Source organism: Bombina bombina, chromosome 6, assembly GCF_027579735.1.
Source record: "Bombina bombina isolate aBomBom1 chromosome 6, aBomBom1.pri, whole genome shotgun sequence".
Taxonomy (NCBI): domain Eukaryota; kingdom Metazoa; phylum Chordata; class Amphibia; order Anura; family Bombinatoridae; genus Bombina; species Bombina bombina.
The window spans coordinates 383,726,657-383,754,443 of NC_069504.1; the positions used below are offsets into that span (position 1 = coordinate 383,726,657).

The 27,787-nt window shown below is 40.5% G+C and overlaps 1 protein-coding gene across 3 annotated transcripts in view; it reads left to right on the top strand.

The window, feature by feature from the left end:
- The window catches only part of FBXO38 (F-box protein 38), a 128,679-nt gene that overhangs the window by 84,881 nt on the left and 16,011 nt on the right, over positions 1-27,787 (top strand). For all 3 annotated transcript variants that reach the window (XM_053717087.1, XM_053717085.1, XM_053717086.1), the window contains exons 20-21: positions 4,183-4,328; positions 23,503-23,606. In XM_053717087.1, the coding sequence (XP_053573062.1) occupies positions 4,183-4,328; positions 23,503-23,606 (250 nt within the window). The remainder of the gene's footprint in view (positions 1-4,182; positions 4,329-23,502; positions 23,607-27,787) is intronic.

Below are 27,787 nucleotides of genomic sequence, written 5' to 3' on the forward strand. Positions count from 1 at the left end.
ACTTAGTTCTTAAAGTTCTTTAAGGGGTTCCGTTTGAACCTATGCATTCCATAGATATTAAGCTTCTATCTTGGAAAGTTTTGTTTTTAGTAGCTATCTCTTCGGCTCGAAGAGTTTCTGAGCTATCTGCTTTACAATGTGATTCCGCTTACCTTGTTTTCCATGCAGATAAGGTGGTTTTACGTACCAAACCTGGGTTTCTTCCTAAGGTTGTTTCTAATAAGAATATCAATCAAGAGATTGTGGTTCCTTCTTTGTGTCCTAATCCTTCATCTAAGAAGGAACGTCTGTTACACAATCTTGATGTGGTTCGTGCTTTAAAATTCTACTTACAAGCAACTAAAGATTTCCGTCAAACATCTTCTTTGTTTGTTGTTTATTCTGGTAAACGGAGAGGTCAAAGGGCTACGGCTACCTCTCTTTCCTTTTGGCTGAAAAGCATCATCCGTTTGGCCTATGAGACTGCTGGACAGCAGCCTCCAGAAAGGATTACTGCTCATTCTACTAGAGCTGTGGCTTCCACATGGGCTTTTTAAAATGAGGCTTCTGTTGAACAGATTTGTAAGGCGGCGACTTGGTCTTCGCTTCATACTTTTTCCAAATTTTCCAAATTCGATACTTTTGCTTCTTCGGAGGCTATTTTTGGGAGAAAGGTTCTACAAGCAGTGGTGCCTTCCGTTTAAGGTCCCTGTCTTGTCCCTCCCTTCATCCGTGTCCTAAAGCTTTGGTATTGGTATCCCACAAGTAAGGATGAATCCGTGGACTCGATACATCTTACAAGAGAAAACATAATTTATGCTTACCTGATGAATTTATTTCTCTTGTGATGTATCGAGTCCACGGCCCGCCCTATTTTTTAAGACAGGCATATATATTTTTATTTTTAAACTTTCAGTCACCACTGCACCCTATGGTTTCTCCTTTTTCTTCCTAGCCTTCGGTCGAATGACTGGGGGGTGGAGCTAAGGGGGGAGCTATATAGGCAGCTCTGCTGTGGGTGCTTTCTTTGCCCTTTCCTGTAGGGGAGGAGAATATCCCACAAGTAAGGATGAATCCGTGGACTCGATACATCACAAGAGAAATAAATTTATCAGGTAAACATAAATTATGTTTTCCTCTGGTAACAGTAGAAATGATACAGTCCAGACCTGGACCAAACAAAACTTTCCCCTTGAAAGGTAAGGAAAGGAGTCTGGATTTAGAAACCATATCCGCAGACCAAGATTTCAACCAGAGAGCTCTGCGAGCTAGAACCGCAAAACCTGAAGCCTTTGCGTTCAGACGTATAATTTGCATATTCACATCACAGATAAAGGAATTGGCAATTCTTAGAGCTTTAATCCTCCCCTGAATATCCTCGAGGGGAGATTCCATCTCAATAAGCTCTGACAGAGAGTCATACCAGTAGGTGGCGGCCCCGGCCACAGCGGTGACTGCTGCTGCCGGTTGAAGCAAAAATCCTGTGTGTTGGAACATTCTTCTTAAGAAACTTTCCAACTTCTTGTCCATGGACTCCTTGAAGGAAGTACTATCTTCGATAGAAATAGTGGTACGCTTGGCTAGCATTGAAATGGCACCATCCACCTTAGGGATGGAACCCCACGATTCCAGCTGAGAATCGGGGACCGGGAATAATTTTTTAAAAGTTGACGAAGGGGAAAAAGGAGTTCCAACTCTTTCCAATTCAATACTGATAATATTCGCCATGCAAAACCATGTCTAACTTAGGAAGCTTGGGTTCATCTGGAAGTGTTGCTTCTGGAACCTCTAATGTAGACAAAACCTCCTTTAGCAAAAAACACAGATGCTCAATCTTAAATCGAAAGGAGGGCTCCTCTGAGCACTCACCCTCTGACGCAGCCGGAGTATTAGGCGTGCAGCGGGCAACTGCATGTGAAGCGGTTTTAGGGGAAAGGGTAGACCTCTCATCTACAGAATCCTGAGAGGTTGACGGCTCAGAGGGACTAATTATGCTAAGGGGGTTAGCAGATTTACCTCCCTTCTTAGACTTTATTATGGTACCCAAGCAATTGGAACAAAATTAAGCAATTAAGTGGACAAAACACTGCCTCCTCACAATATAAACAGGTATTATTGTTTATAATAGAAGGTGCAGAACCTTCTAACATATTATCAGAGTCCTCCATTGCTCAAGATGCAATCCCACAGTAAGGGAAAAATGTAAACAATTCCTCTAGGACTAATTTTTATTTATAAAAAGAGGCACCTTTATAACCCCCAATGGCTGGGGCACTTACCACTTCCTAGACCCAGACAGTTATAGGACGCACTCTAGGATTTCCATAGTTCCAGCAGTAAGATCGCAAGGTAAACGTAAGGAACCGCTCTCGATTATGTGGTGTGTAAGAATGGACCTCCCCTGCTATAAGAAAGTGCGAGAAGCTATTAGAAGCTGTGCAACTTTCAAAAACAAAAGTGAAACCTGTCTGTTCCATTGCCAAAAAAGGACGCAGTCTATTTGAGCCCAAACCTTCACAAAGTGTTCCATAGAGAACAAGGCAGTACATATATAAATATATATCCCCAAACTGTTCCAAATTAATCTCTGAAATCAAAGAGATATTAACCCTGGATCCTTTTGAGGTTAAGAGGAGTCTCACTGTGACCCTAATAACAGGAGACCCTGCAAAATAGTAAAATAAAGCGGACGTACCCTCCAGGATTCTTGCTGTGGAACAGATACAGCCTCTCAAGTGTGACAGCCTTGCTGCAGTGTTCTGACAGGGACCTGAGTGTGGATAGGCAAGCAGTGTAACTCGTTAACACTGATTGCCCAGGAGCTGTTTGATAGACATTCTGGATCGCTTCACAGAAAAACTTTCTCTGCATATCCAGACTCTAACATTCATCAATACTCTCACTGAGAGGTTTATATGATTACATAAACCTCCAGTCCTTTCTTGAAGGAAACATACCCATTTATGGACTATCCAAATATTCTGACACTTCTCTTCCATCCTCCTCTAGTGACAAAAGGCAAAGAATGACTGGGGATGGGGGAAGTGGGAGGGACATTTAAGCCTTTGGCTGGGGTGTCTGTCTCCTCCTGGTGGCCAGGTGTTGTATTTCCCAACAGTAAGGAATATCATCGTGGACTCTCCCTGCCTTATGGAAAGAAACGGGCATTTTTAATGTTTTTTTGTTATTTTCTTATAGCCACTTTCCATTTTGTGAAGCTCAACAACCTTTTTCTGCACATTGCAGCTATATTCCTTGGTCTTATTGTGATGAATGACTAAGGGAATTTGGCCTATGTGTTTCCTCATATTTATGCCCCTGCGAAACAGTAAGTCATGGTTGAACAATTTCCTCTTTCTAGTCACCCAGGTGTACTAAAAATGGAAAATGGTAATATACTTTTCTCATATGAATTCATAGGGGTGCCAATAATTGTGCCACACATATTTAACAAAGATTTTTTTTTTTTTGGATAAACCTGTGTTGTTAGCAATTGTTTGATATCCATGAGAGCGGAGTATGTTTGTGTGTATTTGTTGAACAAAAGGTTAAACAATACAATTTTTCATAGCATTTGCTAATATTTACCATGGGTGCCATTATTAGTTGAAGACACTGTATTATTTGCTTCCATGCATTGTGTTTTGGCTTTAGATCAGTGTTTTTCAACCAGTGTGCCATGGCGTGCCGTGAGAGATCCTCAGGTGTGCCGCGGCAGACTGACAACAGTGTGACATTTTTTTTTAAACTTTGCTTGTTTTTTACTCCCAGTGCAGGGGTGTCCCTCTTTCACATTTTGAAATATTGGGAGGTTTGTGACATGCTCATCAGACAGACATCCTTTACAACCATGATATATTGACATTCATTCACAGACAATCATTATGATTGTTTGTGAATGAATGTCAATATGTCACGTATAGTTTGTAGGAGGCATGGCATAACAGGAGTCTTAGTTATCTTAAAGCTTCTTGCTAGGGTTTATGTAGATGTTTTCACACATTCTGAAATTACAAAAGACTGATCAGTATAGGTAAGTAAAGTTAGTAATACATTCAAATGTTAATCATCTTAACATTTTTATTGTGAAAGTGGCAGAAGGGACTGTGCTGAGAATAGCATTGCTTCCAAAAATAGAATTTGTGTTTGTTCTTGTGGTGAAAATCTGTTTAATTACATCAGCATTGTGTTTTTTTATAACAGGTAGACACTCTTTCGTTGGAAAGCAAGATGTTTAGTGGACCATATCCATACCACATCTGTATCATACATGAATTTAGCAATCCTCCAAATGTTAGAAATAAGGTGCGTGTCAGAAGCTGGATGGATACCATAGCCAATGTGAATCAGTAAGTAACTTCATATCCTACGTATCGATCTTTTATACCCGATGCATTTTTTTTTTATTTTGCCTGGTTGAATCTTGTAAATCATAAGTGTTTGAGTTTCAATTAAAGGGACACTGAACACAATTTTTTCTTTTGTGATTCAGATAGAGCATGCAATTTTAAGCAACTTTCTAATTTACACCTATTATCAATTTTTCTTCGTTCCCTTGCTATCTTTATTTGAAAAAGAAGGCATCTAAGCTTTTTTTTTTTCAAATAAAGATACCAAGAGAATGAAGAACATTTGATAATAGGAGTAAATTAGAAAGTTTCTTAAAATTTCATGCTCTACCTGAATCGCGAAAGAAAAAATTTGGGTCCAGTGTCCCTTTAAGTAAAACCTAGAATGACATATATTAAATACATGATGACTAAATACCAAAGCAATCTTTAAAGTGTTAAAGCATTCATTGCATGATGCTTACTAAATTATTTCTCTGCATACAAGTTAAGCAATCATCATTAGTTACAGCGGTTGTCTCAGTTATTTCATAGACAAATTATTCCAATGTTCTAGAACAGTGGTGTGAACCTTTTTGAGTGTGTGCTCAAATTGACAATACTTCACTTGCAGGCAAAATGACTATTGGCAAAAGACATGCAGTACTACTGCTACAACATTTTTTGTGTGTTACCTTGGGCAATAATGGCAAGTTTTTCTCACCCTGATCTAGACCTTTTTTTAAACTATATCATTGTTGACAGAGTGTGCCCATTTAAAGCATAGTCATTAATGCTACACGAGTTTAATTAACATAATACCATTTACTACCCAGTCTAAAACTATTTAAAAAATAAATAAATAATACATTTTAATTGTCCCTTTTTTGTTTCTGTTGTTGAGTCTATAATAACTTTTTAAATTGTGCTTCCTAAATGCATAATTGTGCTCTTTAAACATGTTTCATTCAACCCCTTTACTAATATAATTGATAATATATTGTACAAAACATGCCCAAGCACTGAATCCTGAGGGCACAACATATAAGTGGTGCACATGAATGTGCTCCATTATTTATAATACATTACAGCCTCCTCTTAAGCCATCACTCTACTAATTTAACTATTCTTGAATTTAGTTAAAACGTTATGAACCAGGTATGTTTTAGTGTATGTTTAATTAAAAATCATGAATGAATGAACCTTTAATTTACTCCTTACATACAGGCTTGCATTTCAAAAACACTAAACTTTACCACTTGTGCTTTGAATAAGAGGAAATAAAAATAATTTTAATAAGAATAACGCTCCCCCCATAATGCCACCCGGCATATATTTATGCCAGTGAAATTACTTTATTAGTTGTTTTCAGTTTAGTGTGGATTTTTTTTTTAAATGTATTTTGGATATTGCATTTAGTGTATTATGTATTTATCTGTAAATTCCCCAGTCAGGAGATAATTGTTTAAAAATATTCATATAGTGTAAAAGAGCTTTCTAAATGTGATTTATTTAAAAAAGCACCAACATATTCCACAGTTTTGTAAAAAAAAAAAAAAAAAGGATGCAGTGATCATATAAGATATGGTAATGTGATGTAGGCGATATGTACTGACAGTTGTCATCATGAAGAACTCTAGCAACACACTGATGCAATACCACAGTTGTAAATTACAGTTTGATACCAATATAGAATCTAAAATTAGAATAACATTTTTAAACCGGTATTATTTAGAATCTTGGTGTTTTTTATTTGATTGAATATGGGTTGCATAGATTACAATGTTTTACTATCACTTTTTTAATGTATTGTATAATTTTTGGAAAAAAAACATAATTTATGTAAGAATTTACCTGATAAATTCATTTACTCTTGCTAATATGAAAGAAATGAATTTATCAGGTAAGTTCTTACATAAATTATGTTTTCTTTCATGTTATTAGCAAGAGTCCATGAGCTAGTGACGTATGGGATAATGACTACCCAAGATGTGGATCTTCCACGCAAGAGTCACTAGAGAGGGAGGGATAAAATAAAGACAGCCAATTCCGCTGAAAATAATCCACACCCAAAATAAAGTTTAAATCTTATAATGAAAAAAACTGAAATTATAAGCAGAAGAATCAAACTGAAACAGCTGCCTGAAGTACTTTTCTACCAAAAACTGCTTCAGAAGAAGAAAACACATCAAAATGGTAGAATTTAGTAAAAGTATGCAAAGAAGACCAAGTTGCTGCTTTGCAAATCTGATCAACCGAAGCTTCATTACTAAACGCCCAGGAAGTAGAAACTGACCTAGTAGAATGAGCTGTAATCCTCTGAGGCGGAGTTTTACCCGACTCGACATAAGCATGATGAATTAAAGATTTCAACCAAGATGCCAAAGAAATGGCAGAGGCCTTCTGACCTTTCCTAGAACCGGAAAAGATAACAAATAGACTAGATGTCTTTCGGAAATTCTTAGTAGCTTCAACATAATATTTCAAAGCTCTAACTACATCCAAAGAATGCAATGATCTCTCCTTAGAATTCTTAGGATTAGGACACAATGAAGGAACCACAATTTCTCTACTAATGTTGTTAGAATTCACAACCTTAGGTAAAAATTTAAAAGAAGTTCGCAACACCGCCTTATCCTGATGAAAAATCAGAAAATTAGACTCACAAGAAAGAGCAGATAATTCAGAAACTCTTCTAGCAGAAGAGATGGCCAAAAGAAACAAAACTTTCCAAGAAAGTAATTTAATGTCCAATGAATGCATAGGTTCAAACAGAGGAGCTTGAAGAGCCCCCAGAACCAAATTCAAACTCCAAGGAGGAGAAATTGACTTAATAACAGGTTTTATACGAACCAAAGCTTGTACAAAACAATGAATATCAGGAAGATTAGCAATCTTTCTGTGAAAAAGAACAGAAAGAGCAGAGATTTGTCCTTTCAAGGAACTTGCAGACAAACCTTTATCCAAACCATCCTGAAGAAAATGTAAAATTCTCGGAATTCTAAAAGAATGCCAGGAAAAATGATGAGAAAGACACCAAGAAATGTAAGTCTTCCAGACTCGATAATATATCTTCCTAGATACAGATTTACGAGCCTGTAACATAGTATTAATCACAGAGTCAGAGAAACCTCTTTGACTAAGAATCAAGCGTTCAATCTCCATACCTTTAAATTTAAGGATTTGAGATCCTGATGGTAAAAAGGACCTTGCGACAGAAGGTCCGGTCTTAACGGAAGAGTCCACGGTTGGCAAGAGGCCATCCGGACAAGATCCGCATACCAAAACCTGTGAGGCCATGCTGGAGCCACCAGCAGAACAAACGAGCTTTCCTTCAGAATCTTGGAGATTACTTTTGGAAGAAGAACTAGAGGCGGAAAGATATAGGCAGGATGATACTTCCAAGGAAGTGACAATGCATCCACTGCTTCCGCCTGAGGATCCCTGGATCTGGACAGATACCTGGGAAGTTTCTTGTTTAGATGAGAAGCCATCAGATCTATTTCTGGAAGTCCCCATATTTGAACAATCTGAAGAAATACCTCTGGGTGAAGAGACCATTCGCCCGGATGTAACGTTTGGCGACTGAGATAATCCGCTTCCCAATTGTCTATACCTGGGATATGAACCGCAGAAATTAGACAGGAGCTGGATTCTGCCCATACCAGTATTCGAGATACTTCTTTCATAGCCAGAGGACTGTGAGTCCCTCCTTGATGATTGATATATGCCACAGTTGTGACATTGTCTGTCTGAAAACAAATGAACGATTCTCTCTTTAGAAGAGGCCATGACTGAAGAGCTCTGAAAATTGCACGGAGTTCCAAAATATTTATTGGTAATCTCACCTCCTGAGATTCCCAAACCCCTTGTGCTGTCAGAGACCCCCAAACAGCTCCCCAACCTGTCAGACTTGCATCTGTTGAGATTACAGTCCAGGTCAGAAGAACAAAAGAAGCCCCCTGAACTAAACGATGGTGATCTGTCCACCACGTCAGAGAGTGTCGTACAATCGGTTTTAAAGATATTAATTGAGATATCTTTGTGTAATCCCTGCACCACTGATTCAGCATACAGAGCTGAAGAGGTCGCATGTGAAAACGAGCAAAGGGGATCGCGTCCGATGCAGCAGTCATAAGACCTAGAATTTCCATGCATAAGGCTACCGAAGGGAATGATTGAGACTGAAGGATTCGACAGGCTGAGATTTATTTAAGACGTCTCTTGTCTGTCAGAGACAGAGTCATGGACACTGAATCTATCTGGAAACCTAAAAAGGTTACCCTTGTTTGAGGAATCAATTAACTTTTCGGTAAATTGATCCTCCAACCATGATCTCGAAGAAACAACACAAGTCGATTCGTATGAGATTCTGCTAAATGTGAAGACCGAGCAAGTACCAAGATATCGTCCAAATAAGGAAATACCACAATACCCTGTTCTCTGATTACAGACAGAAGGGCACCGAGAACCTTTGTAAAAATTCTTGGAGCTGTTGCTAGGCCAAACGGCAGAGCCACAAACTGGTAATACTTGTCTAGGAAAGAGAATCTCAGAAACTTATAGTGATCTGGATGAATCGGAATATGCAGATATGCATCCTGTAAATCTATTGTGGACATATAATTCCCTTGCTGAACAAAAGGCAGGATAGTCCTTATAGTTACCATTTTGAATGTTGGTATCCTTACATAACGATTCAATATTTTTAGATCCAGAACTGGTCTGAAGGAATTCTCCTTCTTTGGTACAATGAAGAGATTTGAATAAAACCCCAGCCCCTGTTCCAGAACTGGAACTGGCATAATTACTCCAGCCAACTCTAGATCTGAAACACATTTCAGAAATGCTTGAGCCTTCGCTGGATTTTCTGGGACACGGGAAAGAAAAAATCTCTTTGCAGGAGGCCTTATCTTGAAGCCAATTCTGTACCCTTGTGAAACAATGTTCTGAATCCAAAGATTGTGAATTGAATTGATCCAAATTTCTTTGAAAAATCGTAATCTGCCCCCTACCAGCTGGGCTGGAATGAGGGCCGCACCTTCATGTGGACTTGGGAGCTGGCTTTGGTTTTCTAAAAGGCTTGGATTTATTCCAGACTGGAGATGGTTTCCAAACTGATACCGCTCCTGTGGGTGAAGGATCAGGCTTTTGTTCCTTATTGTGAAGAAAGGAACGAAAACGATTATTAGACCTAAGTTTACCTTTAGATTTTTTATCCTGTGGTAAAAAAGTTCCTTTCCCTCCAGTAACAGTTGAGATAATAGAATCCAACTGAGAACCAAATAATTTATTACCCTGGAAAGAAAGGGAAAGCAAAGTTGACTTAGAAGACATATCAGCATTCCAAGTTTTAAGCCATAAAGCTCTTATAGCTAAAATAGCTAGAGACATATACCTGACATCAACTCTAATGACATCAAAGATGGCATCACAAATAAAGTTATTAGCATGTTGAAGAAGATTAACAATGCTATGAGAATTATGATCTGTTACTTGTTGCGCTAAAGCTTCTAACCAAAACGTTGAAGCTGCAGCAACATCCGCTAAAGATATAGCAGGTCTAAGAAGATTACCTGAACATAAGTAAGCTTTTTTTAGAAAGGATTCAATCTTCCTATCTAAAGGATCCTTAAAGGAAGTACTATCTGCCGTAGGAATAGTAGTACGTTTAGCAAGAGTAGAGACAGCCCCATCAACCTTATGGATTTTGTCCCAAAACTCTAATCTGTCAGATGGCACAGGATATAATTGCTTAAAACGTTTAGAAGGAGTAAATGAATTACCCAAATTATTCCATTCCCTGGAGATTACTTCAGAAATAGCATCAGGGTCAGGAAAAACTTCTGGAATAACTACAGGAGATTTAAAAACCTTATTTAAACGTTTAGTTTTAGTATCAAGAGGACCAGAATCCTCTATTTCTAATGCAATTAAGACTTCTTTAAGTAAAGAACGAATAAATTCCATTTTGAATAAATATGAAGATTTATCAGCATCAACCTCTGAAACAGAATCCTCTGAACCAGAGGAATCATTATCAGAAACAGAATGATGATGTTCATTTAAAAATTCATCTGAAAAATGAGAAGTTTTAAAAGACCTTTTACGTTTACTAGAAAGAGGAATAACAGACATAGCCTTCTTAATGGATTTAGACACAAAATCTCTTATGTTAACAGGAACACTAGTATTAGATGTTGATGGAACAGCAACAGGTAATGTAACATTACTAAAGGAAATATTATCTGCATTAACAAGTTTGTCATGACATTCATTACAAACAACAGCTGGAGGAACAGATACCACAAGTTTACAGCAGATACACTTAACTTTGGTAGATCCAGCACCAGGCAGAGATTTTCCAGTAGTATCTTCTGACTCAGGGTCAATCTGGGACATCTTGCAATATGTAACAACATATAAAGCAAAATTGATCAAATTCCTTAAATGACAGTTTCAGGAATGGGAAAAAAATGCCAGTGAACAAGCTTCTAGCAACCAGAAGCAAAAAATAATGAGACTTAAATAATGTGGAGACAATAGTGACGCCCATATTTTTTAGCGCCAAAAAAGACGCCCACATTATTTGGCGCCTAAATGCTTTTGGCGCCAAAAATCACGCCACATCCGGAACGCCGACACTTTTGGCGCAAAAAAACGTCAAAAATGACGCAACTTCCGGCGACACGTATGACGCCGGAAACAGAAAAAAAAAATTTGCGCCAAAAAAGTCTGGGCCAAGAATGACGCAATAAAATGAAGCATTTTCAGCCCCCGCGAGCCTAACAGCCCACAGGGAAAAAAGTCAAATTTTAAGGTAAGAAAAAAATTGATTAATTCATATGCATTATCCCAAATATGAAACTGACTGTCTGAAATAAGGAACGTTGAACATCCTGAATCAAGGCAAATAAATGTTTGAACACATATATTTAGAACTTTATAAAAAAAGTGCCCAACCATAGCTTAGAGTGTCACAGAAAATAAGACTTACTTACCCCAGGACACTCATCTACATGTAGTAGAAAGCCAAACCAGTACTGAAACGAGAATCAGTAGAGGTAATGGTATATATAAGAGTATATAGTCGATCTGAAAAGGGAGGTAAGAGATGAATCTCTACGACCGATAACAGAGAACCTATGAAATAGACCCCGTAGAAGGAGATCATTGAATTCAAATAGGCAATACTCTCCTCACATCCCTCTGACATTCACTGCACGCTGAGAGGAAAACCGGGCTCCAACCTGCTGCGGAGCGCATATCAACGTAGAATCTAGCACAAACTTACTTCACCACCTCCATAGGAGGCAAAGTTTGTAAAACTGATTTGTGGGTGTGGTGAGGGGTGTATTTATAGGCATTTTGAGGTTTGGGAAACTTTGCCCCTCCTGGTAGGAATGTATATCCCATACGTCACTAGCTCATGGACTCTTGCTAATTACATGAAAGAAAGTGACATTTTCTTTCCTATGACATGGAGGGTCCACGACGTCATTCCAATTACTAGTGGGATATTCACTCCTGGCCAGCAGGAGGAGGCAAAGAGCACACCAGCAGAGCTGTTAAAGTGAAGTTAAAGTTACCTTGACGCCGATCCACAATCCAATTCTGTGTTAAAAATCAATAGGACTTTAATTCATAATTTTTTTAAAAATATATTTATTCTAAAGCAAGTAATCTCTCACTTTTAAATCCCTTTTTTGCTGCTCTCCAATATCAACCCATCTCATCTTATAGTACATGCGCGTTCCCGTTTTGTGCATGCGTACTAGTTTTTGCATCACTTGTTATTCTCTTAGGGCAGTCGGTTCCGATCTCACACCATGGAGGGAATGAAGGTGAGCGGCACAAGCAGTGCAAAAAAAGAGAACGCCATGTTTATTTTGGGTAAATGCCGTTAGGCTGCCGCAGGCATTACAAGAAGTAAAAATGGTATTGCGCTTTAATCATTATGTGTTATATAGTGATTTGCCTTTTGGGATGGAACTTTTCGAAGTACACTGTTAATCAAATGCTGATACCGTCACTCTACCTCTATTGCTCATGTTTTTGGATAGTACTCCGCTGTGCTGAAGTCTGCAGAGAATTTTAGTTATGGTGCTGAAGTCTGCAGAGAATTTTAGTTATGTGCACCTGTCATGGAGAGATTACTCCAATGGCTGTTAGACGTGCAGAATCTCGCTATGAAGGAGTTAAAATCTCAGATTTGCACAATATAAAGGGACTTTGTGCACGAGCTTTAGAGATACGTATAGAGCGGGTGGGACCGCTCTATACGTCACATTACAGAAATAGAGGAAGTAGAGGGTGGGAGAAGTTCGCCCAGTAATGGTAGGAAAAAAGATATTGATTAAAAGTCTAATTTTGAAAAAAAAAAAAAAAAATAGGAAAAAAAGTTCATAATGCTATTAGTATATTGTAACGATGGATGAATTCTGGAGCTATTAACTTTACTTTCACTTTAAGTGTCACTTCCCTTACCCATAACCACCAGTAATTCTCTCTCCTCTATCAATGGAGGAAAAGCGAAGTTGGTGTGTGAAGATATTTAATCCTTTTATGGGTATTTTTCCCTACAAGAAAGGATTGGGGTTTAGCTGTGTCCACGTCGATCTCTTTAGTAAGAGTAGTGGTGGCTTTTAGCAGTTAGAAAGTGGTGAGGTTGTCCTTGCTTTGTTTTTAACATTGTTGCTACACTAGTTATAGAAAGCCAGAGTTGGTTACTCAGTTCTTTCTTTTTTCTACAGGTCTCTTTCAAACCTTGTAAGCTGTCTTCCTGCCCGACAGCTGGATTTGCAGGTAAATGCTTTTGTCTTCTAGGTCTTTGGAGACTTGCACTTGGAAAGATTATTTCTGCAATAATTATTTTGGGACATAATAACTTCTTTAAGTAGGATTTATTTTGGGGCAGTGTGCAGGCATTAGCCAGTAGTCCAATTACATATGTAGTAGTGCCATTGGCCTTTCTCTCTCTCTCTATTATTCGACTTATTGTATGTGAGGATACTAAAGAGTTAATGTCTTCCCTTATTGTTTATGGAACGGTGCCTCTGTGGCTGAAAGATATCTTTATTTTGTCAGTAACGTTCTCAGATGAATGGAAAATTTTATTTGGGGATTTCGAATGTTTGGGGCAACATTTACATTACTGTTTGGGGCAACATTTACATTACCGGTTTTCTTTTTAACTCTGAGGATTCTTTAGAGACGCGCTCTTTTGGTCATTTTCTCTTTCTGCCGGTCATGTGACTTCCCGCTCTTTCGCTTGAGATCCTGACTTGTGCGGCGTCATTTCTATGTGAATTTTCTTCTGTGACGACTCGTTTGACTGATCTGCAGGAGAGTTTCTTGCATTTGGACAACTTTTGAGGTTCAGGTAGGGCACCTTAGGCTGACTGAGGTGTAGAGGCGCATATTTTATTTTTTCATTGTTTGGGTATACTTTAGCGCACTGAGGAAATAAATGTCTTCTTAAAGTGACAGTAGTCATTTGCAAATTTTTTTTTTTCATTCCTTTTATTTTTGGGTATTAATACAGCTACGGATACTGAACAGGAGTCATTTTCTCTTGATAAATGTTTATTGTGTTTAGAGGCTCAAATTGCTTTGCCTATGCAATTTTGTTCCTCATGTTTAGCTAGGACCCTCAAGTTTAAAGATAATTGACTGCCTTCTGAGCCTATTGTCTCTCAAGATAATGCTGTTTAGGATATGTTACAGCTTTCTCCTCAAACGTCCCAAGCCTCCATGGCATCACATACAGTGCCCTGCGGTTATTCTCAGCCTCCTGGAGGCGTGAATTTGCCAGAAGATTTTGCTGCACAGATATCTTCTGAACTGTCTGTGGTTTTATCCGCTTTTCCCATTGCGGGTTAGCGCAAGAGGAAATCAAATCATATTTCTGCTAGTTAGGTGTCTGTTCCATCTTCCTCTGCGATGGTTGACCTCCCCCATAAGTCGGATGAGGAGGATACCTCGGTAGCTTCTGAGGGTGAGATCTCAAATTCTGACAGTGTAAATCCTTTGACTGATTCTGAAGAAGTAAACTTCAGATTTAATTTTGAACACCTTAGTTTACTTCTAAAGGAGGTACTGGCTACTTTGAATGACTCCGACCCTTCTGTCGCTGTCAACCCTAAAAAAAATCTAGTAAGCTTAATAAATACTATGATGTTCCTTCCTCTGTGGAAGTATTTCCTGTTCCAGACCGTGTGTCAGAGATCTTGTCGCAGAAATAGGACAAACCAGGGATTCCCTTTTCCCCTTCTCCCGTTTTTTTTTTTTAAAACAGGTTTCCTGTTGCTGACTCCATTCGGGACTCATGGTGCATTGTGCCTATGGTGGAAGGCGCTATTTCTACTCTGGCCAAAAGAACTACGATTCCTATAATGGGTATCTGTTCTTTTAAGGATCCCATGGATTAAAAGCTTGAGGCTTATTTAAAAAAAGATGTATGTTCATCAGGGATTACAATGGCAACCTGCTGCTAGTATTGCAAACTTTGCGAGTGCAGCATCTTATTGGTGTGATGCTTTATCTGAGTTAATTTTAGAGGAAACTTCTTTAGAGGATATGCAAGATAGAATCAAAGCTCTTAAACTGGCCAATTCCTTTATTTCTGATGCCAACATGTAAGTTATTAGACTGAGAGCCAAAATGTATAGCTTTGTGGTTCTAGCTCGCAGAGCCCTATGGCTAAAATCTTGGTCAGCTGATGTTACTTCCAAGTCCAAGCTCCTGTCTTTACCTTATAAGGGTAAGAACCTTTTTGGTCCTGGTCTGGCGGAGAATAATTTCTGAGATTACAGGTGGAAAGGGGTCTTTTCTACCTCAAGACAAGAAGAATTAGACCTAAGGGTCGCCAAAGCTCTAATTTCTGTTCCTTTCTTAACCTCAAATGGCAAAAGTCCCCCTCTTCCTCCTCCCAAGCAGGAGCAGTCCAAGTCCTCCTGGAGATCCAGTCAGCCATGGAATAAGGGAAGCAAGCAAAGAAGCCTTCATCTGAGGCTAAATCAGCATGAAGGGTGAGCCCCCGGTCCGGTATTGAATAAAGTGGGGGGGCAGACTTTTTTTCTTTTTTCATCAAGCTTGGATACGCGATGTCCCAGATCCTTGGGCTGTGGACATAGTATCTCAGGGTTACAAAATAGGATTCAAAACTTGTCCTCCCAGGGGCAGATTCATCCTCTCAAGACTATCTGCAAACAAGGTAAAAAGAGAGGCTTTCTTAAGCTGCGTTCAGGACCTTTCCTCCCTAGGAGTGATTGTTCCAGTTCCTGTAAGGGAACAGGGTCAAGGATTCTATTCAAATCTATTTGTGTTTCCCAAAAAAGAGGGAACATATCGACCCATTTTAGATCTAAAATGTCTCAACAAATTCCTCAGGGTGCCGTCCTTCAAGATGGAAACCATTTGTTCTATTCTTTCTTTGGTCCAAGAGGGTCAGTCCATGACGACCATAGACCTGAAGGACGCTTACCTGCATGTTCCCATTCACAGTGATCATCACAGTTCCTGAGATTCGCTTTTCTAGACAAGCACTTTCAATTTGTTACTCTTCTGTTTGGCCTTGCCCCAGCTCCCAGAATTCTCACAAAGGTTCTGGGGGCTCTTTTGGCAGTTGTTAGGTCTCAGGGAATTGTGTCGCCTTGCCTGGACGACATCTTGGTTCAAGCATCATCTTTTCAACTAGCAAACTCTTATACAGAGATCTTGTTGCCTTTTCTACATTTTAACGGATGGAATGTGAATCTGGAGTTCCCTTGTTCCAGCTACAAGGGTGCGTTTCTTAGGGACCATCATAGATTTCATATTAATGAAGATTTTTCTGACGGATGTCAGAAAATCCAAACTTCTTGCTTAATGTCTCTTTCTCCAGTCTACTGTTCATCCATCAGTGGCTCAGTGCATGGAGCTAATTGGTCTGATAGTTGCCTCCATGGACCTCATTCCTTTTGTTCGATTCCATCTAAAATCTCTGCAACTATGCATGCTCAGTCAATGGAACGGAGACCATTCAGATCTATCTCACAGGATAGATCTGGATCCTCTAACAAGAGACTCTTGCTTGGTAGATTTCTCAGGATCATCTGTCTCAGGGCACATGCTTCTGGAGACCCTCCTGGGTGATTGTGACCACAGACACCAGCCTCCTAGGCTGGGGAGCAGTCTGGGGCTCGTTAAAAGTTTAGGGCCTGTGGAATCGGGAGTCCTCTCTCCCCATAAACATCTTAGAGTTGAGAGCAATCTTCAATGCCTTGATAACTTGGCCTCAGTTGTCTTTAGCCCGGATTATAAGATTCCAGTCGGACAACAACTCCTCAGTGGCTTACATCAACCACCAGGGAGGAACTCTTGAGTTCCTTGTCCATGAAAGAGGTGACTCGCATTATTCAGTGGGCGGAAGCAAACAATTGTCTCCTATCTGCCATTCACATTCCAGGAGTGGACAACTGGGAGGCAGATTTTCTGAGCAGACAGACCTTTCATACCGGGCAGTGAGCTCTCCATCCTGAGGTGTTCACCAGGATAACCCTCAGGTGGGGGGTGCCGGAATTCGATCTGATGGTGTCTCGTCAGAATGCCAAGCTTCCAAGGTACGGTTCAAGGTCAAGAGATCCTCAGGCTGCCCTGATAGATGCTCTGGCGGTTCCTTTGGGCTTTCGGTCAAGCATACCTGTTTCCTCCTTTTGCTCTCCTTTCACGACTCATTGCTCGTATCAAGCAGGAGACAGCGCCTGTAATTCTAATAGCTCCTGCATGGCCTCGCAAGATCTGGTTTTGGACCTGGTGAAGATGTCATCTCTTCCTCCTTGGAGGTTACCTCTGAGGAACGACCTTCTAACTCAGGGTCCTTTCCTCCATCCAAATCTAGTTTCTCTGAAGCTGACTGCTTGGAGATTGAACGCTTAGTCAGTCATTGATGCCATGCTTCAGGCTCGCAAACCGGTTACTCGTAAAATGTATCATAAGGTATGGCGCAAATACCTATATTAGTGTGAATCTAAGGGCTTCTCTTGGAGTAGGGTCAGGATTCCTAGAATTTCGTCTTTTCTCCAGGAAGGTCTGGAGAAGGGTTTGTCAGTCAGTTCTATGAAGGGTCAGATTTCTGCATGGTCTATTTTGCATAAACGTTTGGCGAATGTGCCAGATGTTCAATCTTTTTGTCAGGCCCTGGTCAGAATCAGGCCTGTGTTTAAATGTGTTGCTCCTCTTTGGAGCTTGAACCTTGTTCTTAAAGTTTTGCAGCAGGCTCCTTTGAGCCAAGGAATTCTGTAGATATTAAGTTATCTTGGAAAGTTTTGTTCCTTATTGCTATTTCCTCTGCTCGCAGAGTTTCTGAACTCTCGGCTCTGGAGTGTGATTCCCCTTACCTTATTTTTCATGCGAATAAGGCGGTCCTGTGTACTAAATTAGGGTTTCTCCATAGGGTGGTTTCGGATCAAAACATTAATCAGGAAATTGTTGTTCCTTCTTTTTGTCCTAATCCTCCTTCTCATAAGGAACATCTTTTGCATAACTTGGATGATGTGCATGCTCTAAAATTTTACCTACAGGCTACTAAAGATTTTCATCTGTCCTGTTTGTTTGTTTCTCAGGAAAGCGTAAGGGTCAGAAGGCCACTTCTACTTCTCTTTTCCTCTGGTTGAGAAGTATGATTGGTTTTGCTTATGAGACAGCCTTCTGAGAGAATTGCTGCTCATTCCACTAGTGCTGCCCCTTCTTCTTGGGCTTTCAAAAATGAAGCTTCTGTGGAACAGATTTGCAAGGTGGCAACATGGTCCTCTGCATACTTTTTCAAAATTCTACAAATTTTAATACTATTGCCTCGGCTGAGGCCTCTTTTGGGTGAAAGGTTCTTCAAGAGGTGGTCCCTTCTGTTTAGGTCTGCCTGTCTTGTTCTCCCTTCCTGTTCATTCTGTGTCCTCTAGCTTGGGTATTGGTTCCCACTAGTAATTGGAATGACTTTGTGGACTCTCCATGTCATAGGAAATAAAATAAAATTTATGCTTACCTGATAAATTTCTTACTTTCCGGACATGGAGAGTCCACGGCCCCACCCTTAAATAAGACGGTATTTTTTGTTAAATCTCAGGCACCTCTACACCTTTGTGTTATCATCTTTTTCCATTTCTCTTCGGCCGAATGATTGGGAGTTATGGGTAAGGAAAGTGACAGTTAACAGCTCTGCTGGGGTGCTCTTTGCCTCCTCCTGCTGGCCAGGAGTGAATATCCCACTAGTAATTGGAATGGCGTTGTGGACTCTCCATGTCCGGAAAGAAATAAATCAGGTAAGCATACATTTTGTTTTTCTGTGTTTTTGTATTTTACACTTATATGGTATGTTATTATTATTATTATTATTATTATCATTTATTTGTATAGCGCCGCCAAATTCCGTAGCGCTGGGTACAATGATAGGGGTATACAATGACAAAGATTTGTGATACAATACAAAACATAACAAGACTAAACAAATCTAGCACAGGAGGAAGAGGGCCCTGCTCCGGAGAGCTCACAGTCTATAGGTTTAGGGTGCAGAGACATAAGGTTGGGGTAGCTTGTTACATTGGTTGTATTTGCAGCAGTGAGTCAGGCAGTTTGTGTACATGTATTAGCTTGGTTCGGATGCGGGATGGAGGAGAGATGGTAAGCCTCTCTGAATAGGTGGGTTTTCAAGGATCTTCTGAAGCTATACAAGGTTGGAGACAGTCTGATGGAGCGGGGTAGAAAGTTCCAGAGGACAGGAGCAGCACGTGCGAAGTCTTGGAGGCGGGAGTGGGATGTAGAGATAACAGGAGTGTAGAGACGTAGGTCAGAGGTTGATTGAAGAGGACAGGTTGGGGAGTATTTCACAATGAGAGAGGAAATATAGTTGGGAGTTAGACTGTTGAGTGCTTTGTAGGTTAGGGCTAATACTTTAAATTGTATTCTGGAGTGTATGGGGAGCCAGTGTAGAGACTGGCAGAGCGGAGCAGCTGATGTAGATCGTCGACTTGGGTGGATGAGTCTAGCAGAAGCATTCATAATAGATTGGAGGGAGGAGAGGCGGTGTTTTGGAAGCCCATTTAAGAGTAAATTGCAATAATCAATGCGTGACAGGATGAGGGAATGAATAAGTATTTTTGTAGTATTTTGAGTAAGGAAGGGACAAATTCTGGAAATGTTGCGTAGGTGTGAACGGCAGGATTTGGTAAGCGTTTGTATATGTGGGTTGAATGTGAGTTCTGAGTCTAGTGTGACCCCAAGGCAGCGGACCTGAGGTGAGGTGTTGAGAATAGAGTCTCCAACCATCAGAGAAATGTCAGGTGTCGGATGTCTCGAAGAGGGGGGAAAGATAGATTTGGGTATCATCAGCATATAGGTGGTACTGGAATCCAAAGGAGGCTATACGTTTTCCAAGGCAGGATGTATAAAGAGAGAAAAGCAAGGGACCCAAAACAGAGCCTTGCGGTACTCCAACTGAGAGAGACATAGGATCACAAGATATGTTGTTAAAGGAAACTGAAAACGAGCAGTTTGAAAGATATGATGCAAACCAGGAGAGGGCTGTGTCTCGGATGCCAAATGAATGTAGTATTTTTAGGAGGAGAGGATGGTCAACTGTGTCAAAAGCTGCGGACAGGTCAAGAAGAATTAGTAATGAGTAATGGCCTTTTGCTTTGGCTGATAACAGGTAATTTGTTACTTTAGCAAGAGCGGTTTCTGTTGAGTGTTTAGGGCGGAAACCAGATTGTAGTGGATCAAGTAAGGAGTTAGTTGTGAGAAATTGAGTTAGCCAATTATAGACTAGTCGTTCCAATAATTTTGAAGCAAAGGGAAGTAAGGAGACCGGTCGATAGTTAGAAGGCGTGGAGGGGTCAAGCGAGGGCTTTTTTAGGATTGGTATGATTGACGCATGCTTGAATGTGTCGGGAAATGTGCCAGCAGTGACGGATTGGTTAAAGAGATGAGTTAGGTTAGGGGTTAGTGAAGCAGAGAGAGGGGGAATAAGTTGTGAAGGAATAGGGTCAAGTGGGCAGGTTGTGAGATGAGCTGAGGATATGAGTGCAGAGACTTCTTTCTCTGTTACAGGAGGGAAATAGCATAGATTTTTGTTAATAGAAGGGGTGGGTAGGATTGCTGGGTTTGCGGGGTGCGAGGTGCAGATCTCTTTTCTAATGGTGTCAATTTTATTTTTGAAGTGATCAGTAATAATTTGAGCAGTGAGGTTGGTAGTGGGCGGGGGGGCAGGCGGACGTAGAAGGAAGTTAAAGGTTGAGAACAGTTTTCTGGGGCTGGATGCATGAGATGACATGAGGGAGGAGAAATAGACTTGTTTTGCCAGGCTGAGCGCAGAGTTGTAGGACTTAAGGGTGAATTTATAATGTTGGAAATTAGCAAAGGTGTGTGATTTCCTCCACTGCCGTTCAGCGGCCCGTGAGCATCGCTGAAGATATCTGGTCTGTTTAGTGTGCCACGGTTGCCGTCGAGTGATTGATGTACGTCGAAGAGTGGAGGGTGCAGTTTTGTCAAGTGTTGATTTTAGTGCCGAATTATACTGTAGAGTCACGAGGGTTGGACAAGAGAGGGATGAAATGTCAGAGAGCAGAGGACTCAGTTGAGTGGAAAAGTCTGTGAGATCCAAGTCATTTAAATTCCTGTGAGGTAGCAGTTTTTTGGGGGCTTGCAAAGATGTAGCAGGTAGAGTGAGAGAGAAAGTTAATAGATGGTGGTCAGAGAGAAGAAAGGGGAAGTTAAGGGAGTTGGAAACAGCACAGAGATTTGTGAAGACCAGGTCTATGGAGTTGCCTTCACAGTGTGTTGGAGATGTTGTCCACTGGGACAGGCCTAAAGAGGTGGCAAGGGATAGACGTTTTGAGGCAGCAGGCGTGTTAGGCTTATCAAGGGATATGTTTAAGTCCCCTAAGATGAGAGAAGGGACATTAGAAGAGAGAAAATGTGGAAGCCAGGCTTCAAAGTGGTCCAGAAATTGTGATGCTGGGCCAGGGGGCCGATAGATAACTACAACACGAAGAGCTATAGGGGAGAAGAGGCGGATAGCGTGAACTTCAAAAGATGAGAAGGAAAGAGGGGGGGGGGGGGGAGGAATGCAGTGAAAGGTACTGTGTGGAGACAGGAGAATTCCTACTCCTCCTCCTTGTTTGTCTCCAGGCCTGGGAGTGTGACTAAAGTGCAGGCCGCCATAGGACAGAGAGGCTACAGCAGTTGTGTTAGAGGAGGAGAGCCAAGTTTCAGTGAGGGCTAACAGGTTAAGTGAACGTGAAATAAATAGGTCGTGAATAGATGTAAGCTTATTGCATACCGAGCGTGCATTCCAAAGGGCACACGAGAATTGGGGTGTACTAATAGAGGTGCAGTTAATGAGGTTTAGAGGGTTACGTGTGCAAGGTGTATGAGGTGTCATTTGGGGTAGTGATCTGAGGGAAGCAGAGGGTGGACCTGGGTTAGGTGAGACATCCCCAGCTGCAAGAAGAAGAAAGATGGTGAGTTAAAGGAGATGAGAATGTGTCTTATGTGAGTGTTTAAGTTTAGGATCAGTAAAGCATGGCTGACTGAGGGATGTGAGATAGGAATAAAGTTCATGTGTGTTATAGAGGGGGGAAGGTAGAAGGGAAGGAGAAATATGAATGTTCTGAGTGCTGTTTGTGAATGGAAGAGCTGTGACTTTAAAGAGAAGGGAGGAAAAGGTTAAAGCAGACAGAAAGTGTAGCATGTTTACATTTAATTGTTGGAATTTGAAAGTACTTATTTCTGTTGTCCACTCCTTTGTCCAACTCCGTTGTTATAACTCTCTCTACACTTATGAACTACACACAGTGCTGCTATGATCTAACACAGTGTTTTTCAACCAGTGTGCCGTGGCACACTAGTGTGCCGTGAGAGATCCTCAGGTGTGCCGCGGCAGACTGACAACAGTGTGACATTTTTTAAACTTTGCTTGTTTTTTACTCCCAATGCAGAGGTAGTTTGTAGGAGGCATGGCATAACAGCGCACAATACATACAGTATGTGTGCGTGTATGTGTGTGTATGTATGTATGTATATATATATATATATATATATATATATATATATATATATATATATATATATAGTAGGCTACAATGTGTGATTTTTTTTTTAAATTTTGGGATGGTGGTGTGCCACAGAATTTTTTTATGTAAAAAAGTGTGCCACGGCAAAAAAAAGGTTAAAAATCACTGATCTAACAAGCTAAGCTTGATGTAACAAGCTGGGGATATTCAATTCAAAGGTAACAACAGTCACATGATCCTAATTAGCATAGGTCATAAATTAGAGCAGGATCAAACAAGGCCTAAACAAACATTGCAAATGGCACCTTTCTTATCAAGATGGAAGACACAGAAAAGAAAGCTTTTTTTTTTTTTTTTAAGGTATACAGACATACCAGAGAGATATAAAGTTTGGTGGGGGAAATATGCAGTTCTAATATGTGTTGCAGGGTTAAAATGGAGTCCTTAAGCACATACCAGAGAGATATAAATGGGGGAAATATGCAGTTCTAATATGTGTTGCAGGGTTAAAATGGAGTCCTTAAGCACATACCAGAGAGATATAAAGTTTAATGGGGGAAATATGCAGTTCTAATATGTGTTGCAGGGTTAAAATGGAGTCCTTAAGCACATACCAGAGAGATATAAAGTTTGGTGGGGGAAATATGCAGTTCTAATATGTGTTGCAGGGTTAAAATGGAGTCCTTAAGCACATACCAGAGAGATATAAAGTTTGGTGGGGGAAATATGCAGTTCTAATATGTGTTGCAGGGTTAAAATAGAGTCCTTAAGCACATACCTGAGGAGAGACAGCAGTGTAAGCAGGATTAAAAGTTCCAATTATGTTCCAATTATATACCAGTCGCTGTTCTATATTGTTAATATCCATATATAATATATATAATAACTCCGTTGTTATAACTCTCTCTACACTTATGAACTAGCACACTTAGGGAACTACACACAGTGCTGCTATGATCTAACAAGCTAAGCTTGTTAGATCATAATAAAAGCAAAACAATTATTTTCTCCTTTTATGTTCAATATTATGTTTGCCTGGTAAATTTATAGTCGTTAAATCTATTATCAATTTGCCTACTTTTTTTTTTTGTTTTTTTTTTTAAATTTGCGTAGCAGTCAATATTTTATGTTTTATGTCTTTGTTCCCTTAGAGAGCTCATTAAATATGAATTCTTTCCTGAGGCGACACGAACAGAAGAAGACGTGAAGAAGTACACAAAGTACCCCTGGGGAAGAGATATTTACACACTTGAAGGTATACTGTTTCTGCAATTATCCTTATTTATTTTATAACATGGTCTTGCCAATCCTAGTATATGGAAAATAATAGTAATTGCTAGCAATAAAGATTTTTTGGAAAGCATTAATTAGGTTGCTAAAAACTAACACATATTCCTTGCAGATTGCTTAAACCATATGTAATTTTCTTACATTAAGCTTCAGACTGCAGTGAATTTGTTGTCACCAGTTTGTACTATTTGTCAGGATACAACAGTTTTCTTTTCTAAGCTATGGAGAATCCACGACGTCAATTACTAGTGGGAATATCACTCCTGGCCAGCAGGAGGAGGCAAAGATCACTCCCCATAATCCCCAGTCACTCTCTTTGCCTCTGTCAATGGAGGAGGTGAAGTTTGGTGTCTGAAGAAATTAATTCCTTTTTCGGGTACTTTTCTCTGCAAGCAAGGTTTTGGGTCACATCAATCTCTTCATTACAGTAGTGTTGGCTTTTAAGCAGTTAGGAAGTTGTGAGGTAGTCCTTGCCCATGGTACAGAAAGCCAGAGTTGGTTACTCTGTTCTTTCTTTTCTTTTTTAAGACACAATGAGTCCACGGATCATCTTAATTACTAATGGGATATTCACCTCCAGGTCAGCAGGAGGAGGCAAAGAGCACCACAGCAGAGCTGTTAAATAGCTCCTCCCTTCCATCCCACTCCAGTCAGTCATTCTCTTTGCCTACGTTAGTGATTGGAAGAGGTAAAGTGAGGTATAGATAGTATAGATTCTTCAATCAATAGTTTATTATTTTTAAGTAGTGCCAGAGTGTGCTGCTTTATTCTAGGGTGTAGCCGTAGTCCAAATCTGTCTCTTCAGTAGAGCAATAGTGGCTTTAAAGCAATGGGAACTTGTGGGACATAATTCTCACTGCGCCTCCCATACATTGATGCTGCCCTTATCCTTATAGCCTAAGTATGATGACTCAGGCTGTATCTTTATCCACAGGGCTATGACAGGGAGAGGACCTCTTAAACCTGCTGAGCTGCCCTGCTGTCATGCAGATTTCAAAGATAAGTGCTGACTTTTTCTTTTATTCTGGGTCTGAAGCAAGAAAAGGATTCAGGACAGAGGAAGTATAGCACTTTACTGGGACATATATCTCCTATATATTTATTTAGGAGGATCTTGTGACAGCATGTTATTAGCAGGCACTGGGGCTGAGGAGAGTGGCTTCTGGGGGCACTTGAACCGAGCTGACTAAGGGCCTCAGGAGTAATGTCCAATAACAGAGAAGGCTAAACCACTTATTATTATTATGTGGTCGCTGGTAAATCACATGTATAATTTTATACCTAACTTTCGGTATTACTATTTGCCCCAGGTTAACATAGGGGGTTTCAGTTATCCCCCGGTAGCCTATTTCTGTGATAATAATGGCGACCAGGAGAGCCTGTATTGTTACGTCCACGAAGGGCGGGGTTATGTTTGGCGCCGTTTTCTGAGGGGCGCAATTTACAATCTCTAGTTTTTTCTATAAGGAAACTTTGAGATGCGTGTTATCACCCCCATGAGGGGCGGAACTATGTGGGAGGCCGAATTAGGCTGCATTCGCCTCTTTTCTTCAGTTCATCGGAAGGTGGAGCTTTTAGCACTCAGTGTGTTCATCTATGTTGGTCCGGATAGCGCTACAGCTACAAAGCGCTCTGGATCTGTTTAGGATCTAAGACATGAGTATTAGAAAGGCACCTCGGCAAGATACAGTATAAGTTAAAGAGACAGTAACGTTTTTTATTTGTTGATCTTTATTAAAAGAATTTCAACTGTTATTGGTTTAATCCATCCTTTGTGTCTCAGGATGGAACAGGAGCTCACAAAAAATGAGTTACTTTTTAAATTTAACGTTTTTTTGTGCGTCAATTTTTATGAAAAAAATAAAAATCTCTTTTTCTGAATCTACTCCTTTTAAGGCTTTTTGCTGTTTAGGAGTCTGTTGACCATGGTCAATCTGTGCCACAAATTTCTCATATAAGTGTCCCACAAAATGTTATGGCCCACACACTATGCCCTGTGCTTCCTCTAACACTCCTACTTTACTTTTCATTCATTATAGGTTTTCCCACGAGGTAGAAAACATTATTAGAGGAATTATTTTCAATTATTTAGGTCTATAGAAAATGGTTGACTTAGTAGTTGCTTTTCCGAAATGGTTCCCTGTTACCTGAAAGGGGGGGATACTTTGGGATTATCTAAGAGAGAATTCCGGACTCAGATGGAATAATATCTTTATTTGATCCTAACGTGGTTTTTCTTTCAGTTTTTTAGCTTGATCACCTCCATTTGTTACTTTAGGAGGTTTTAGCTACCCTGGGCGACTCAGACACGGTGTAATCTATCGTAGGGCGCATTCTCTGTTTTAAAAAAAAAAAAACTCGGCTAAGGAGGCTAGGCAATCATTTCCTAAGGTGGAAGAAGTAGTTTCCAGCTTAGCTAAGAGTACTACTATACCCTTAGAGGATAGTTGTTTTTTTTCCAAGGTCCTATGGACAAGATTCAGCAAAGGGATGTTCACTAGGGCTTACAATGGCATCCAGCTGTGTTCTATGCTACCGTCACTAGTGTGACGGCATATTGGTTTGATGCGTTGTCTGATGATACTAAGTCAGTAACTCCCCTGGATAAGATCCAGGATAGGATAAAAGCTTTCAAATTGGCTAATTCCTTTATTTCGATTTTTTCCCTTCTAGTTATCAAACTGGGAGCATAGGTTTCGACAGATAAGCTCGACATGCTAAGGCACTGTGGCTGAGCTCTGTAGCAACCCAAGGGTTGCAGGTTTAATCCCGACGAGGTCCACTCAGTATTTCATCCTTTCGAGGTCGATAAAATGAGCAGCGCAGGTGATTAACCGCGCTTTACAAGTACCCAATTCATGCAACTTTAAAAGGTTTCTCTGTTCCAGCTCACAGAGCTTTATGGATAGATACTTGTTCTACGGATGTACGCTCTAGGTCTAAGCTTTTAGAGATTCCTTACAAGGGGGAAGACCTTGTTGGGATCTGTCTTGGCGGAAATAATCCCTTTTGAAATTTAAAGAATTTAAAAAAAAAAAAATCTAATGGCCTGCTGTTAAACAAGGACAGCATGAAGGTCATGCCCCGATCCGGGACCGGATCTTGTAAGGGTCTCTGAGCGATAGAAAATAGTATCCCAGGGATACAAATTAGAGTTTAAAAATTTTCCTCCCAGAGGCAAGTTTATTTGAAGATTAGACAAAAGGAGAGGCATTCTTACACTGAGTAGGAGACCTCTCAGACCTGGGAGTGATTGTTCCAGTTCCAATTCAGGTTCAGGTTTTGTGTTTTCTACACCAATTGGTTAGTGGTTCACATAAATAGGAGGGTCCCTTCAGACCACTTTTTAGATCTTAATAGTGTACCGTCCTTCAAGAGCGAAACTATCGTTCCACTCTTCCCTTGATCCAAGAGGTTCAATTTATGACAACAGTAGATTTCAAGGACGCGTACCTTCATGTGCCATCCCAAGAATCATCTCTAGTACTAAGGTTTGCCTTTCTGGACAAACTCTTCCAGTTCGTGGCTTGTCCTTTTGGTCTTGTCACAGCTCTCAGAGTTTGCACAAGGGCTCTGGGATCGCTGTGGGCGATGCTTCGGTTACGGAGCATTGCAGTAGCACCCTATCTGGAAGACATCCTAGTCCAGGCACCATCCTTACAGCAAGCAAGATTTCACGTGGACATGGTGTTATCCTTCCCGCGATATCACGGGTGGAAGGTATATTTGGAAAAGAGTTCCTTGGTCCCACGTACAAGGGTAACTTTCTTGGGAACCATAGTAGATTCCTTATCAATGAAGATTCTTCTGACAGTATGTCAGGAAATCAGAGATTATCAATACTTGTCTAGTTATTCAGTCCCCTCCTCGGCCTTCAGTGGCTAAGTGCATGGAGGTAGTTGGGCTGATGGTGGCGGCAATGAACATCATCCCGTTTGCTCAGTTCCATCTCAGACCTCGGCAGTTACGCATGCTCAGACAATGGATCGGAGATTATACGGATTTCTCTCCTCGCATTTTACTGGAATCATCTCTCCCATGGTACCTACTTTCGCAGACCATCTTGGGTGATTGTGACAACAGACGTCAGCCTTCTAGGTTGGGGAGCAGTCTGGGGCTCCCTAAGGGTTCAGGGGGTTTGGTTTC